Below are 17,507 nucleotides of genomic sequence, written 5' to 3'. Positions count from 1 at the left end.
AAGTCTATATAAACCATGTGACCCCCAGGGTGGGGCCATATTTGACCCCAGGGAAATAATGTGAAAATTTTGGTAGAGGACCACTAGATTATGCTACATACCAAATATCAAAGCTCTAGGCCCTATGGTTTTGGACAAGAAGATCAGAAACCGTTTAACTGTTACTGGCCAATGTGACCTTGACCTTTGACCTAATGACCTCAAAATTAATAGGGGTCATCTGCTGGTCATGGCCAACCTAACTGTCAATTTTCCTGACATTAGGCCCAAGGGTTCTTGAGTTATTGCCTGGAAACCATTTTACTGTTCCTGGTCACTGTGACCTTGACCTTTGACATACTGACCTCAAAATCAATAGGGGTCATCTGCTGGTCATGATCAACCTCCCTATTAACTTTCGTGACCCTATGCCTAAGCGTTCTTGAGTTATCATCCGGAAACCGTTTTACTGTTCAGGGTCACTGTGACCTTGACCTTTAACATACTGATCTCAAAATCAATAGAGGTCATCTGCTGGCCATTACCAACCCCCCTATCAACTTTCATGATCCTAGGCCCAAGTATTCTTTAGTTATCATCTGGAAACCGTTTTACTATTCAAGGTCACTGTGACCTTGACCTTTGACATACAGACCACAAAATCAATAGGGGTCATCTACTGGTGATGACCAACCTCCCTATCAACTTTCATGATCCTAGGCCCAAGCGTTCTTGAGTTATCATCCGGAAACGGATTGGTCTACATTCCGACCGACCGACAGACCTACCGACCGACATCTGCAAAACAATATACCCCTCCTTCTTCGAAGGGGGGCATAATTATAATTGTTTTTAAGAACATGCCATGAGAACTTCTGTAACTAAGTAACTATCACACTGCCTCAATTCTTACCTTTACAACTGGAGATTTGTGTTTATCAAGCACCTGTAAAACCTGAAAATATTTAACACAATACTGGAAATTTTATGCAACAATTATCATTTCAGAGAGTGACACACACCGCCCCCTAGATTTATATGTCATTTTCTCAAAATTAAAATAGCATATTCATTTACTAGCAATTGTATAGAAAAGTACTTGTGTATTCTAAATAATAAGGAATCGATCCTACTGATTTTCGTCGCAAAGCGATAAAAATCGGCATCAATTCCCCTATGGTTACATGCGATATACCGAATGAGATATATACTATCAAATAAAAAAATGTGTACTTCTGGCATATGCAGAGAACGTCTGACTTCGGATTTTTTGGAAGAATACACTTTTTCCTTGTGCCTAATATGCGTCTGGACACATAACTAACTGTTTGAACACAAATGGTATGGAACGAGTTGAAATCGGATCGATTCCTGACAGAGGCAGTGCCTTATTTCATATTATCTATAATTATAATGTTTGCACTGCATTAGTCACGCAGTAAACCTTGATGTATAATAGAAAGAAGACAGTTTGAATGATACTGATCGAATGAATGTTTTATAAACATTGCTGATCAAAACTGTTGATATTGTCTGTGAGAAAGAATGAAAAACATTACTTCACCAGGAAATATACTGGTATGTTGATTTTAGTAGATGAAGTCGATTGTGCATGCTATAGAACCTCAACCAACATTATATGGCAAAATGAGACCCCAGTGACCTTGACCTTTTTGTAACTGATACTAAACCAAATGATGTCTGCCCCTTAGTACAAAACTTGGCAGGAAGACTAATCCAAAGTCCAAAAGATTTACCTGTACTGTCTCTGGATCAACAACAACAACACAGCTGTTACATCCATAAGCCACAAAGCCTTGCCATCCCCTAAAAAACATATACATTTATCTTTCAAACTGCATCTTAGGCAAGAATTTATTACATGATAACATGATAATAGCTGGAATTTCTCCTGGCTTTAACTTGCTGTAACCCTCAAAAGAAAGTATAGTGAGTTAGTATACAGACTTTATAAGCAAAACTGTCCAGTGTGTCTGAAAATAAATTGAAAAGTCTTATACAATGAAGAGCAAAATACTAAAGAAAATCATTAAGTTTGCTCTGCTGGCGGCAAGTGATAACTGCCTTTATGACCTAGCAATGAAAACGACAAAATCCACATGGACAGTAAAAAGATCGAGATTCCCGGCCTTAGGAGGCATCATCACTGCCAAGCCTAGCTCAATCCACATCCACTGGTTGAAAAAATGGTGCGAGGTCTACCTTGTCTTTTTTTTTTATATCATCGGCAAATTCTGAATATTTTAATGAAGCGTTTAAATTGAAAGCTGTGGGTTATTTGGCAACTTTAAATGTAAAGAATTTCAAATGTTAGAAATAATGGTCAAATCACGGCGGGTAGTAAACACGACGGCTATATATGTCCAGCTGCAAGGCACCTGTGCTAACCACTTCCAAAAATTATATCAGGAAATTAAAATTTACCAGTCACATGCCCCTTTATTTTGTGCAGACAAAACACCCGTAATTATTTTAGGTGACAGTCTCATATTCTGTTAAATATGTTCTGCAATTCACTCATGAAAGTTTTAGCTGACAGCAAAGGAATCAAAGAAAAAAATATGAAATATTTTCTTCCAACAGTTTGACAACATGCAGGAAATGACAGTCCCAGTGCAAAAAAAAATTAGTCGTTGTTTCAGTATCTGTCCTACAATGTTACCAAATTTAAATAAATAGGTATGTGTAATGTTACAACAATTAAATGAAGGATTGATTTTTGCAAATTCAGCATCTTTTTCTAAAAACAGTTTATTTTCATTTATGGTAATGTTTGCTCTTCAATAAATGTAAACAAACAGAGTTACTTCCCTTAGATAGACACTAGTTTGCTGAAAGTTGATAGTGAAGTTTGGACGCTTTTTGAGAAGTTAAAGAATTAACAGGAAATGATCTGAAAATACATATATCACACAAATATGAATGGTGCTGAAAATGGTAACTTATTATTAATATTTCTACGATAAACGGTATAAACCTCATTTAATCATGTTGTGCTAATATACTTACATCCTCGGGCAATTAATCCTATGTGTCCTTTTCCATAATTGAACATAAACGACATGTTATTCATTTAGTTTTTGCAAAGTATTTACTCACTGATATTCTGTTGACATGAAATATGCAAAAACATTGACCATTGTCTCATCCCAGAATGAAATACCTAATTCTCATGGGAATGCCTCGGAATGATTGATCGTCCATTCTACAGATAGAGAAGCAACTCTGTAGTACAACATGCATGTTACATCCAATTCTAAAGTGTATTTTGACCTATCCTACCTTGTAAGGATTTTATGTGTGGACTTACAATTTTTTTGGGGGGATTTTTTTTTTTTTTTTTTTTTTTTTAAGATTAATTTCCCTTAGTTGTTACTTTAAATAACTTATATTGTAACTTTTTTATAATTGACCGTAGGGAAAAACCAAGACCACTTTTCTGTGGTTGAACATAGATGCTACTTTCAAATGTTAGGTGTATTTTAAGGTATCTCTACCTGGTAAGGAGTTTTTATGTGGATTTAGAAAAACAAAAGAATTACAATAATTACTGCCACAAAATTAAAATTCCATTTGCAAATGAAGGTGCTAGTGTAAAGAAATTTGCTGTGACGGGCGTATATTGTGACATTCTGGCACTCTTATTTCGATCATAATATATAAATAACTTCATTTCTTATAAAACTATAAAGAGTATTTAGTCTGAACAGGTAAATAACGGACACAAATATTGTTATGTGTTATATTAAAATATTCTTTTGAATGAAAATTCGCACTGTAACGTATCTGTCGCTGATTTACAGCTATCTTTGTAAAATCAATGAAATAAGGAAAAATTGTCGATAGTTAACTAAAATATTTAATATGTGTACTCCAAAGGCATGAAACAACTAAATAAAACCAAATCTGATTATATTTGGGAACATCAGATGTGGGGACATTTTTGCTGTCCAAGTTGCTCCTCTATCTGTAGAATGGACGTGATATATGAATAGGAAGTGTCAAGCCGTCTGGTAACCAGACGCCTATAGCCTGCATTCTAGCCATCCGGAAACTGGATGCCTAGCAAATCCTAGGGATTTTCTTGCTGTCCAGTAATAGCAATAATTTCTTAATGAATAAGTAATATATGATTTAATATAATTTTACCTGTTTATATATTAATACTTTAGAAATGAATACCTATAGATCTGCAAACAAAATTTTATGTGAATACATACCAAAGTATATTTTTAATCGTTTGAATAGATTACTGCATTTTCAGCCGATAAAACAAAAGTTTTCTGAATCAATAATGGCGAAACGAATAGATTTTTAATGCTGTCATTGTCACAACCCTTACTACCTATTTTGCTGTATTTGACTCTTCCGAAGTTCCGATTAATGTTTGTAAACAAAACATTATCCCGGGCGGACTATATCTTAGAATGTTTTTGATTCAAGTTTTAGGTGAATATTGATTAAAAATTACTTGATATTTTATTTGGAACAAAATGATGTATTCGATTAACTTCTTCTCACGATCTTCATCAAACTTGGTCAGTAGCATCAGTCATTTCTATTCAAATATAGACACTTGTACCTTTTAGGATATTATTTGAGGTCAAATAGTCAAGGTCAGGTGAGCAACTTAGGGCCACTACAGTTCTCTTGTTTATTTTTGTAACAATTAAAAGAACTGTTCTAAACTGTTCTTTAGAAGTGTGTCATACAGTGTAACTATTAATAAGACTAGAATTCTTTGCAACATTATATTAAGTCTTTTGCTGCCTTGGTCAGAGAGTATACAATGTTACTTTGACACAAGTTTCTCCTTCATAGCTGTGAATTTGTTGATATTACATTGAATTTTTGTTGAAAACATACATGAATCATTTTGTAAAAGCTATAGACAGTTATCTAATGTCTATCTTAGAGCATTGACATCATTGAAATTTACTTTTTCAATTTTCTCTATTTCATAATGTGAAATCATTTAAATTCGCTGACATGAAATTTCGCGCAAAAGTGAAAAAGGACTGTTGCACGTGGGCTTTAATTCGTGCATTTTCAATTTTAGTAATGAAAAAAATATAATGAAAAAATAATACTAGCGCGGTCTTAAATTCGCGCATCGGTCCTAGCACAAAATACGTGAAAATTCATCCTACGCGAATAAAAATGATTTCACAGTAGTAGATTCACAGTGCAACTTATGAGTTTGGTGGTTTCTGTATGATGTCATTGTAAAATGTTTACAGTGTATAAACTCATCATGACAGGTTATTTTTTAGTACATTCTGCTTGGAATATTGAGGTCTGATGGAATCCTATCTTTGAACCTTTTTTGTTTTTCTAATACGGTTTTATTCGTATAGCAGCTAAGCAAAGAAGGATGTCAAGTGACGTTTACTTCTAGAATTCTGCAATGGAGAATGGCTGTTGTGTGAATTAGACAATAAGCCATGCATCCTGCTGCTTCCTGTAAGTGTTAAATTAAATGTAGACCTGTAAATGCAAATTTTCACATTAACTCAACTTTATATATTGTTTTCAGTTTGTGGTGCCTCGGGGGAGCACAAAGTGCATTTTGAGGCAGTTGAGGTTCAAGCGCATGATTCAGATATTGGCTTAAAGTATACAGATAGCCGTATTGATGTCCATTTAGGCTTCCTGCAAATTAACAGACATTATGAAGTGACCTTTACAGTCCAAGATGACCTTGGCAATGACCTTATATTTGACCCATTACAGAATCTCCATGCAAAAATCACAAGTTATGAACCTACAGAAGATGGTAAGGTATTTTAAAGCTACTAATTACACACACAAAATTAGTCTGATGATATTTATTTTAACTCACTGTCAAACTATAAGCTAGGTGTTAATTTTGTCTTTCAAGAGTTATTAATGAATAAAATAAACAGATTGACAAAACAAGATTCTGACAATAACATAATGAAAAATTGTTATCTCATTAAAGAGACATTTGGTGATCATTTTGTCTTAAATTTTTTTAAGTAATAGGGCGGTGACTTAAAATCACTTGCTGTGACTTTCATAGCATTGGACTTGAAACAGCTGACATTGTTTAGAATTCCAGCATGTGATGAGGCTGTTGTGCTGGCTTGTGGAAGGTCTGTGTATCTTAATGTCTGAAATGATGCTAAGATATAGAAAGTGTAGTCACCATAAAACTATTCAGTCTTAGCACCACTTAGTATTATTATGTGCAAGTAAACTGACAATTTTGGTATTTGGTGAGTTTTTAGGATCCTTGTATGTCCGCTGTCTGTCCATCCGTTGTCCACAATTCCTTTAAAGAACATCTCCTAAAAACAAATTGCCAGTTTCAAACAAAAATCACAGGAATATTTCTCAGGTGGTTCCCTTTCAGACTTCTTCAAATCTAGGTTATCCAGGCTGAATTCTCATTCCCATAGCATTTGAAAGGACAATTTTTTAAAAAAATTCTCAGAAACCACTTCCCAGATTTCAGATAATTTCACAGAAATATACCATTGGTGACCCTCTACCAAATTTCTTCAAAAAATTTTTTTGAAATCATTCTGTTTCATTAAAAAAATTCCAGTAAGCGGGGCTAGTTAATAATATGGCTGAATGGAAACATTTGAAACTCGTCTTCTCTAAAAGTGTTACTAGATTTCAAAATAATTTCACAGCAGTGTTCCCTAAGTGGTCCTCTGATGAATTCTTTTAAATGATTCTTTTTCATTAGGAAACACAGCCGCCAGGGGTCAGGCTACTTTTCCCTGTATGACTATTCAAAACTTTGAAAATCCGCCCTTTGGAACTGCTGGCTTGATTTGAAAATAATTTCACAAAAATGATACATTAGTGACCCGCTACTAAATTCCTTTAGTCCATTCTGACAGTGTTTTTAGCTCACCTGTCACAAAGTGACAAGGTGAGCTCTTGTGATCTCGCGGTGTCCATCGTCGTCCGTCCGTCCGTGCGTCCGTCCGTAATCTTTTGCTTGTGACCACTCTAGAGGTAACATTTTTCATGGGATCTTTATGAAAGTTGGTCAGAATGTTCATCTTGATGATATCTAGGTCAAATTCGAAACTGGGTCACGTACCGTCAAAAACTACGTCAGTAGGTCTAAAAATAGAAAAACCTTGTGACCTCTCTAGAGGCCATATATTTCACAAGATCTTCATGAAAATTGGTCAGAATGTTCATCTTGATGATATCTAGGTCAAGTTTGAAACTGGGTCACGTGCCTTCAAAAACTAGGTCAGTAGGTCTAAAAATAGAAAAGCCTTGTGACCTCTCTAGAGGCCATATTTTTCATGGGATCTGTATGAAAGTTGGTCTGAATGTTCATCTTGATGATATCTAGGTCAAGTTTGAAACTGGGTCACGTGCTATCAAAAACTAGGTCAGTTGGTCTAAAAATAGAAAAACCTTGTTACCTCTCTAGAGGCCATATATTTCATGAGATCTTCAACAAAATTGGTGAGAATGTTCACCTTGATGATATCTAGGTCAGATTCGAAAGTGGGTCACGTGCTATCAAAAACTAGGTCAGTAGGTCAGATAATAGAAAAACCTTGTGACCTCTCTAGAGGCCATAATTTTCATGGGGTCTGTATGAAAGTTGGTCTGAATGTTCATCTTGATGATATCTAGATCAAGTTCGAAAGTGGGTCACGTGCTATCAAAAACTAGGTCAGTAGGTCAGATAATAGAAAAACCTTATGACCTTTCTAAAGGCCATATTTTTCTTGCGATCTGTATGAAAATTAACCTGAATGTTCATCTTGATGATATCTAGGTCAAGTTTGAAACAGGGTCATGTGCGGTCAAAAACTAGGTCAGTAGGTCTAAAAATAGAAAAACCTTGTGACCTCTCTAGAGGCCATACTTGTGAAAAGATCTCCATAAAAACTGGTCAGAATGTTCACCTTGATGATATCTAGGTCAAGTTTGAAACTGGGTCAGGTGTGGTCAAAAACTAGGTCAGTAGGTCTAAAAATAGAAAAACCTTGTTACCTCTCTAGAGGCCATATATTTCATGAGATCTTCATGAAAATTGGCCAGAATGTTCATCTTGATGATATCTAGGTCAAGTTTGAAACTGGGTCACGTGCCTTCAAAAACTAGGTCAGTAGGTCAAATAATAGAAAAACCTTGTGACCTCTCTAGAGGCCATAATTTTCATGGGATCTGTATGAAAGTTGGTCTGAATGTTCATCTTGATGATATCTAGGTCAAGTTCGAAAGTGGATCACGTGCCATCAAAAACTAGGTCAGTAGGTTAAATAATAGAAAAACCTTGTGACCTCTCTAAAGGCCATATTTTTCATGGGATCTGTATGAAAATTGGTCTGAATGTTCATCTTGATGATATCTAGGACAAGTTCGAAACAGGGTCATGTGCGGTCAAAAACTAGGTCAGTAGTTCTAAAAATAGAAAAACCTTGTGACCTCTCTAGAAGCCATTCTTGTGAATGGATCTGCATAAAAATTGGTCAGAATGTTCACCTTAATGATATCTAGGTCAGGTTTGAAACTGGGTCACGTGCCTTATAAAACTAGGTCAGTAGGTCAAATTATAATAAAACATTGTGACCTCTCTAGAGGCCATACCTTTCATGGGATCTGTATGAAAGTTGGTCTGAATGTTCATCTTGATGATGTCTAGGTCAAGTTTTAAACTGGGTCAACTGCGGTCAAAAACTAGGCCAGTAGGTATAAAAATAGAAAAACCTTGTGACCTCTCTAGAGGCCATATTTTTCAATGGATCTTCATTAAAATTGATCTGAATTTTCGCCTTGATGATATCTAGGTAAAGTTCAAAACAGGGTCACGTACCTTCGAAAACTAGGTCAATAGGTCAAATAATTGAAAAACGTTGTGACCTCTCTAGAGACCATATTTTTCAATGGATCTTCATGAAAATTGGTCAGAACTTTTATCTTGATAATATCTAGGTCAAGTTCAAAACTGGGTCACATGAGCTCAAAAACTAGGTCACTATGTCAAATGTTAGAAAAAACGACGTCATACTCAAAACTGGGTCATGTGGGAGGAGGTGAGCGATTCAGGACCATCATGGTCCTCTTGTTAAAACATGGCTGCTAGCGAACAGGGCTAGTTATGTCTCCCAAACCACTTTGTGGTGGGAGACATATTGATTTACCCCTGTCTGTCTGTGTGTGTGTGTCCGCCCGTCTGTCACAAATCTTGTCCACTCTCTAATTCAGACATTTCTCATCCAATCTTCACCAAACTTAAATAAAATGTGTTGCCAATAAGTCCTCAGCCAAGTTCTATAACAAGCCAAATCGGCCCAGGCACTTCGGAATTATAGCCCTTGAATTACCGAAAATCGCTCAGGTCTTGGGGACATAAAGGACCCATATACTACTAATTGTGAATAGTAGTATATGGGTCATTTATGCTCCAAGATTTAATCATGTCAGATGATTAGGCAGTTGAGGTCTTGGTGCATGGTTGACTCATATACTACTATTCAGATGATTAGGCAGTTGAGGTCTTGGTGCATGGTTGACTCATATACTACTATTCAGATGATTAGGCAGTTGTGGGAGACATGCACTTTTCTCAAAAGGAGCTCTAAGTTTTCCTTTATTGTTATATATGGAAAATTTTGAAAAGCTTATTTTCTGAAGTTACTGGCCCAATTTCAAAATAATTTCACATCAATGTACATTAAGTGACCTTCACCCAAATTCCTTCAAATAATTCTTTTTTATTAAAAACATGGCAGCCAAAGGGCAGGGCTAGTTTTCCCAATGTGGTTATATTTAAAACTATGAAAAGCTTCTCCTCTGAAACTGCTGGCTTGATTTGAAAATGATTTCACTTAAATAATTCTTTGGTGACCCTCTACCAAATTCCTTCAGGTCATTCTGTTTGGCATAAAAACATGGCTGCCAAGAGGCAGTAAATGTCTATATGGAAAACTTGGAAATTCTTCTCCCTTCAAATCGTTGGTTTGATTTAAAAAAAAAATTGACAGCAATTTATTCCTTAGATGACTCTGTACAAAATTCTTTCGAGTTATGTTGATTTGTTAAAAAAAAATAAACAGGGCTGCCCATGGGTTGGGCTAGGTTTTTGTACCCCCTGACAACAAAGTTGTAAGGGAGGTATACTGGTTTCAGGTTGACTGTCTGTCCGTCTCTCCGTCCGTGCATCTGTCCGTAGACACAATCTTGTGTGCACCATCTCTCCTCATCCCCTTGACACAATTTAATGAAACTTCACACAAGTGATCAGTAACAACAGTAGTTGTGCATGGGGCATGTTAGGTTCTTTCAGAAAAAAAAATTGCAGAGTTACGGGACTTTGTTTTTTGTTACTCTACTATATACATAGACACAATCTTGTGCACACAATCTCTCCTCATCACCTTGACACAATTTAATGAAACTTCACACAAGTGATCAGTAACAACAGTAGTTGTGCATAGGGCATGTTTGGTTCTTTCAGAAAAAATTTTTGCAGAGTTACAGGACTTTGTTTTTTGTTACTCTACTATATACATAGACACAATCTTGTGCACATCATCTCTCATCATCCCCTTGACACAATTTAATGAAACTTCACAAAAGTGATCAGTAACAACAGTAGTTATGCATGGGGCATGTTAGGTTCTTTCAACAACAAAAATTGCAGAGTTATGGGACTTTGTTTCTAGTTAACATACTATGTACATACAGTCTGCATATCAATCTTGTGCGCGCATAATCTTCCAAACCCTTGCACACAATTTAATGAAACTTCACACAAGTGATCAGTACCAACCCTAGTTGTGCATGGTGCATGTTATGTTCTTTTAGATAAATATTCTGCATAGTTATGGGACTTTGTTTTTTGTTACTATACTGTATACATACAGTCTATATACGTAAAGTCCACATAATTGTGCAATCTTGTGTGCGTCAAATTGCAATGTACTGTGTCAGTGCATGCGGGGGGTACATTCATCACCTTTAGTGATAGCTCTAGTTCTATGTACTATACATGAAACAGTTTAAAAAGTTTTCTCCATTGAATCTGCAGACTGAAATTCAAAATAATCTCACACAAATGGTCCTTGGTTGACCCTCTTTCTAATTCCATCAAGGTCCTTGGCATATTTCAACGTCCCCCACCCCCACCTCTCCCACACTACATTACCCGGTAACCACCCTTGTTTATTCAGAGGAAACTTTAAACATCTCAAGATTGTCAGAAAACACTGGCCTTATTTCAAAATAATTGTGTGACCATCCAACAAAACTGTTCAAGCAAACTGTGTAACTTAGGTGAATGATATAAGGCCATTATGGCCCTCTTGTCTTTCTTAATTAAGCTCAATAGACAGAAGTAAATGAAGTCGTGTATTTCATAACAGAAGCATGCAATGTGTTTTGCTTGTTCCAGGGTGTGGACACATATTGGAGCTTGAGTTCCATGCTCACAGGGAGAAGTTGCTACAAGAAAGGATAACCATAAAATCTGACACCAGTGCTGATAAATACAGGGATATTGTTCTCCATGCTAGAGTCTTAGGTAAGTGCTTGTAAGGAAAGATCAGCTGTCATATCAAGAATGTTGGATAGTAGAAACTAATGTCTGGGAAAAATGAAACTTTGGTATAATTATTACATTAAAGATTGATATGTAACACCTCAAAAAGTGACATTAAACTAAAATTGATTTATGTGAGTTTACCACAAATGATAAGAGTGAAATTCAATGTGAATAAGGAACTGGTGTTGCTTTATGAATATTATGATCATTATGCAAAAAGCAAAAGATGTTGATTTGCTCTAGCTTCCAGGAGTCCTTTTTGGACCTTTGAAGAAGACTTAATTCAGAGCAACAAATAAGCTGCTTATTTAAGTAAATACCCAATTAAATTTGCAAAATACTCAATAATGCATATAAAACCTCATGTGTAGAACCAAAATACCCAGGATTATTGATTGAAGTCATGACAGTCTGAAAATGGCACAATTTATTGATATGTATCAAAAATGCGCTGAAAATAAAGCGCCTTATTACACTATGGCATTGAAACTGGGAGGAAAGAAAATTCCCATTATTACTAACTGCTTTCATAGTACCAGTAGTATTTGTTATACAATGTATTATTTACAGTTAGAATGTTGACGAAATTTGCACTTCGTGGCAATCTAAAAAAACTTTTAAGTGAATGGGCAAGTAAGTGTGGTCGCTGATAAAAAGTGTGCAACACGTGTGAATAGGTCAACTGAATGCACATAGTGACCAAGTATTCTTTATTTTGTTTATTTCTTTGTGCTACTGTTTAATGTAAGTCTCGTAGGGTAATAGGTTTTGGAATACCCTATGCAGTTTAGCTAATACTCAGTTTGAACCAAACTAATGGAGTAATACCCAAGACACTCTGACAGCTTATCTGTTGCTCTGACACTTACTGTTGTGGAAGTTAGTAAGTCAAAAGTCAAGGTCAAATTAAAAACAGTTTCTGCTCAATAAAAAAGACCACTTTGGTCTACAGTCATCAAATTTCATAGACTATATATTAGGATGATTGCTTTTGGCCAGTACTGGTTTCGAAGCAGTTTCCGTCGGCTAGTAGTATCCGTCAACACGTTATTTTACGTTTCGTGACGTTCTTCACAATGAAGTCGATATTGTTTCCATAACGCTACCCTGCAATCCAGAGCTCTGTGAAATTTCAGCAACAAAGGGTAAAATCTTCCCAAGAAAACTCGAATTGTTCATTCCATAATTGTTTTGTTTACATTCCGCACATGGGGGGATTTCACATGCAACCAATGCGCATGCGCAAAGAATAACTCCGTAATCCCCAAATAAGTTGAAAGTTCCTCCTTTTGGCAGTCGAAACCAGATGATTACCAAAAATACATAATAAAGATAAAAATGAGTCATTTTTGTGCATAGGTAGAACATCGGCTTCACAAGCATGAGATCGCGAGTTCGAGTCTCAGGTTTTGCTTTTTTTTTACCTCCTATTTTCAACAAGCCTAATTTAACACCTGAACCTTCAAATTTCTTAAAATTGTATTAATTAATTTCACCAGAAAGATTAAAACAACACGGATGGTGCTTTTCTAGTCGTATTCACTGTAAAAATGTACATAAATATTGAAACAAAAATTGATGACGGAAACTGCTTCTGTAGTCAACCGATTCAGCTCTGTTTATTCACCCCTTTTGGAGCCCCTCTGTGTGTTATCACGTGCGCTAGACACTATTGATATTCACGTTTTCGTAAAGCAGAAGAGCTAAGGTGTTCTCTTTGGGAGCATTTTATGGAACTGAAACGTTCAAGAAAAAAGATATTTTAAAAACCTTCATTTTATGATGGAAACTGCTTCGAAACCAGTAAATGATCCTGTTCTAAAATACCGTCTCATCAGTCACTTCACTGCCAAACTTCATAGGATGATTGTTGTAGTTAGTAGATAAGCCTTGTTGATTTTGAGGTCATGGACAAATCTTAAAGTTAAAGATCGCATCATACAAAATTACATTACCCAGTTGCCTCTTATAGGCCATGATGTTACGGCACATGTTTTACAAACAACTCTGGTCTTCTTAAAAGATTGTAAAATGTTGATAAGAGCAACAGAAAAATCTGCATAATATGTAGTCCCACAAACATGTTGTTAAACTTTCATACCTGTGGCGCTAGTATGTGATTAACAAGTTATTTGCCTCTGAATGTACAAGAATTACAATTGTATATTAATTATATTTCAGGTAAAGGTAAAGGTACACCCTCTCTCAGGAATGGTATCAAATGTTTACAGGTAGATGATGATAACGACTCTGATGTCACAGACTGGCAGGGCTTTGACTGATAAACTCTCATCACCTTAAAATTATTGCATAATACTTTCCCCAAGTTTATAAAACTTGTGCTGCTTTAATTTTATCAGTGATGGGATTTAACATAATTAGATACTTAAGTTTTTGTTTTTAAGGCAGGCAGTGGTTTTAGAACAAAACATGTTTGATCATTTTGCAGATTAATGATATGTGGTATCAGACTTACTGTTCGAATAGAAGGTAATAATCTTATTTGGTAACTTTTCATACATAGCTGACTCTGATGAAATGTTTGGTTATTTAATCAAATGACACTCCTACGGAAAAATATTATTGGAAGAAAACAGACATTACAAAATTGGAAAAAGAGATAGAAGTGGTGATTGCTGATCCTACACAACTTGTTAGAATTTTGCGAAATTTGCATTTAGTATATTTGAAAATTATTCCATACATTTTTCTGTTTGATGAAATACTTAAACATTTTATTGCCACAGGGTTTCTTTGGTTCCAATGGTATACACACACTAAATATGAAAAAGAAGACTAAAATAAAAATTACGGGTTTTCCATCACTTATATCTTAGCAAGCTATGCCATATCCAGGCTTTATTCTTGTTATCCTGAACAATGAAGTCAAATTATATCTTCCAGTTCATCAAACATGCATTTCAACCTTATATGTCGAAAGGTCAGAAATTTGAATTGAATTTTAAACTTTTGATCCAAAAAGAAATGTAACACCTGTAATTGTATGTTTTATGTTGTAAATTTCTATGCATTAAAATGCAATTATATGTAGGTGTTTTCTACTTTTAGAACATTGTGGGTTTTTTCTGTAAAAGGTATGAACAGACTGTCATTGATTTTGTTTTTTGTTATTTTTGTATACGAATAAGTGTTTTTATGCCCCCATGCATGTAACGGTTGAACTGTCCATCCATCCGTTCATCTGTACAAACCACATTGGCTACAGTCAACATTAATAACCCGATTTAGTTCATACTCGCACTCAATAATCCTTGTGGCAAGACTTACAAACTGACATATATATAAATGACCTTGACCCTCATATGAACTTGACCTTTAAACATAAAACTTAAAAAAACAACATCTTTGGTCATACACCTTGAGGAATAATTTTGCTTTTTGAAAATGCAGCTCATTGTATAATTATGCAGACAAAGGTGAAACACATCCTACTGCTATATAAGAATTACAGTAGGTCTGCGTATTCAGATCAAAAAGTTCTCTACAATGCAGAATTTGATTAAACCCTGGTTTCAAAACTTAAATATAATTTGGTATTTCACTTAGAAGTGTTTCAGCAAATGAGAAAGGATAAGGTTGTTTGCTTCATTTTTTCAAGACTGTTTGAAAAATCGGAACCTCCCTAAATTTTTCATGATAGGAGTCTATGGAAAAATATCAATTTTGGTAACATTTTTGCAGATCAAACTTCTTTTAAAAGTACATTTTTATTAAAATTTCTTATGGTTGTAAATAAAGATATGGTCTGTATTATGATGATATAAACTATAGAGGTCCATGCATTTGTGTTTTAGATATTTGCCAGTGAGTAAATGATTTACACATTTCAAATTTATTTTGAGATATTATAATCAAGGCCTTCGAGTGGCTTGTCATTTAATTTATCATGGTTCAGAGTTAAGATGCACAGGAATGGAATATATCTAAACATCTGAACGCTAAACCGTCGTAAATTAGATGACAAATTACATGAAGGCCTTGATTGTTTTCATTCTAACATGCTCATAAAAATCTTTTGATAAAACTTATGCTGGGCTTTATTTATCCAAGTAGTAATGCATAGGAAGCCATTTGGCATTTTGACATCATAATGGACGTCATAATGCTCTCTTACCGGTCCGCACATCAACTGTTGTTTATCACATAATATACAGAGCTTGATCTTCTTTGTTTAACTAGCAAATAAATTTATACAATCATGTTAGAATATTATTTAATATATGAAACATTTTAGTATTATATTTTGTTTTTAAGTATGTTTTAAGTGTGTGAGTATTGTTGTTGACTTAATAAAATTATTCAGTGGTTGCTGTTAATTCATAGTAAAATGATTTTCATTTCTGTATGCTTTTCTTTTCATTATACTGATAAATTATGTGCAGAACTACTCAGTTTGATCATGTACTTACCTTGTGATAGAGTATTCGTTAATTTTTCCGAACTTTTGGAAGCCTTAGTGAGACTGATTTGGAACATCAGAATATTTCACACTTACATATTTTCAATCAGTTGGAAGCTTTTCTTTCTATCACATGACAGTACAATAGAAACCAGTATAATTGTACTGTGTGATTTAGAATGCATTTACATTTTCTTATTATATATAAGTATGTATAGCAACATCCGAAATCTACAGTCCAAAAACTCCATATTTATTTCATATTTGACTTGAGTCCCAAAAATCCATAATTTTTTCATATTGGACGAGACATTACTTATAAAGTCATTCTCGAATTACTTCCCTTCTCTATAGCGGCTTTTAAAAATGCGATTACTTTCTTAATTTTGAACGAAACATGTAAGTATAAGCACTCAATTTCTTAGTTAGAACATTTCCTATCCGATTATGGTTTTGGTTCAAAATTTCATGAAAAGTTGTTTTTGATTAATTTTAGCACTTGGAGTAAAAATGTACGTATTATCACAGAAGAATGTATTTTAAAATGTGCGTTGTTGTTTGTCAGTTAAAATGCGTGAATTTTTGTTTTTTTCTTTACGTCTATCTGTTTATGGTGTGAAATAAAGAGGTAATTTAACAGTGTTGAGTACAATAGTTTATACTGAATTCAGTTGGACTCGTACACAGCAGTAATAACCCATATTTGGACTCGGCATTTTCTCTCATCCTAATATAGGTTATTACAGCTGTGTACTCCGCCAGAGAATTCAGTATTGTACTAAACACTGTTAAATAACCTCATATTAAGACAACTATTTTCTTTCAGTAACTAGAAATATATTTTTCATAGGAAAATCCATGTAAATAAAATTTCATCCCTATAAAATTTGGATCTGTTCTCAAAATATTCATTTCATTTTTCAGCATTTTCTTTATATGCTTGCTAAAATTTGATTAGAATGATGATAGCCATTCAGGTATTAAGAGACATCTTGGTCTTACTGTGTCAGAATTATGTTGCCCAAATCATCTTATGTGTCAATGTTGAAAATTCAGCAAAATAGGTCTCTGCTGGGGATTTGATTTCAGAACTACCTGACTTGAAAATGTATGAGGTCTTTAATAATACCATAATACCAACTACTGGATTTTTAAATGATGGGGTTATTACTGTCAGGAATTTAAAAAGGGATTTATTCAACCACAAAGACAACTTTGTAATTGATGTATGTTTAGAAAGCCCCTTATCATGCTGGACATGATTGATTCTGACTTTGCGACCAGTGCAGATCATGATCAGCCTGCACATCCATACAGTCTGATCATGATCTGCACTGTTCGCCATTCAGTCAGTATCTTTTTGGTATGCACCCCTTTTAACACTTAATGGTACTGTCCAAATTGACAGATGGACAAGTTTATTACAGAAATTTACCAGGGTAAGGGTTAAGACTTTTTAGTTTTACCTGACACACTCCTAGCTACATTCTCTTCTATACTGCCATAGATTATTCATTAGTTTCACCGACATGCTTT

At 34.8% G+C, this 17,507-nt stretch overlaps 2 protein-coding genes across 2 annotated transcripts in view; one reads left to right on the top strand and one right to left on the bottom strand.

Moving 5' to 3' along the window:
* The window catches only part of LOC123546446 (WD repeat-containing protein 11-like), a 64,200-nt gene extending 61,565 nt beyond the window's left edge, over window positions 1-2,635 (bottom strand). The window contains exons 1-3 of the mRNA XM_053550798.1: window positions 2,425-2,635; window positions 1,737-1,806; window positions 893-934 (exon numbers count right to left, since the gene is read on the bottom strand). Of these exons, the coding sequence (XP_053406773.1) occupies window positions 893-934; window positions 1,737-1,806; window positions 2,425-2,489 (177 nt within the window). The 5' untranslated portion in view covers window positions 2,490-2,635. The remainder of the gene's footprint in view (window positions 1-892; window positions 935-1,736; window positions 1,807-2,424) is intronic.
* Window positions 2,636-2,782: 147 nt separating this feature from the next.
* Window positions 2,783-14,598, top strand: LOC128559396 (UPF0687 protein C20orf27 homolog). Its single transcript, XM_053550799.1, has 4 exons — window positions 2,783-2,937; window positions 5,537-5,776; window positions 11,402-11,530; window positions 13,733-14,598. The coding sequence occupies exons 1-4, from the start codon at window positions 2,919-2,921 to the stop codon at window positions 13,831-13,833; spliced, it is 489 nt and encodes a 162-aa protein (XP_053406774.1). The 5' UTR covers window positions 2,783-2,918; the 3' UTR covers window positions 13,834-14,598.
* The last annotated feature ends 2,909 nt before the right edge of the window (window positions 14,599-17,507 follow it).

This window comes from Mercenaria mercenaria, chromosome 9, assembly GCF_021730395.1.
Source record: "Mercenaria mercenaria strain notata chromosome 9, MADL_Memer_1, whole genome shotgun sequence".
Classification (NCBI taxonomy): domain Eukaryota; kingdom Metazoa; phylum Mollusca; class Bivalvia; order Venerida; family Veneridae; genus Mercenaria; species Mercenaria mercenaria.
Note: the sequence above shows the minus strand (reverse complement) of the source record. Positions and strands in the feature narration are given on the sequence as shown.

Coding starts and splice junctions, on each gene's coding strand:
- LOC128559396 (XM_053550799.1), top strand. Junction 5,777..11,401: donor TTATGAACCTACAGAAGATG/GTAAGGTATTTT, acceptor TGCTTGTTCCAG/GGTGTGGACACATATTGGAG. Junction 11,531..13,732: donor TCTCCATGCTAGAGTCTTAG/GTAAGTGCTTGT, acceptor ATTATATTTCAG/GTAAAGGTAAAGGTACACCC.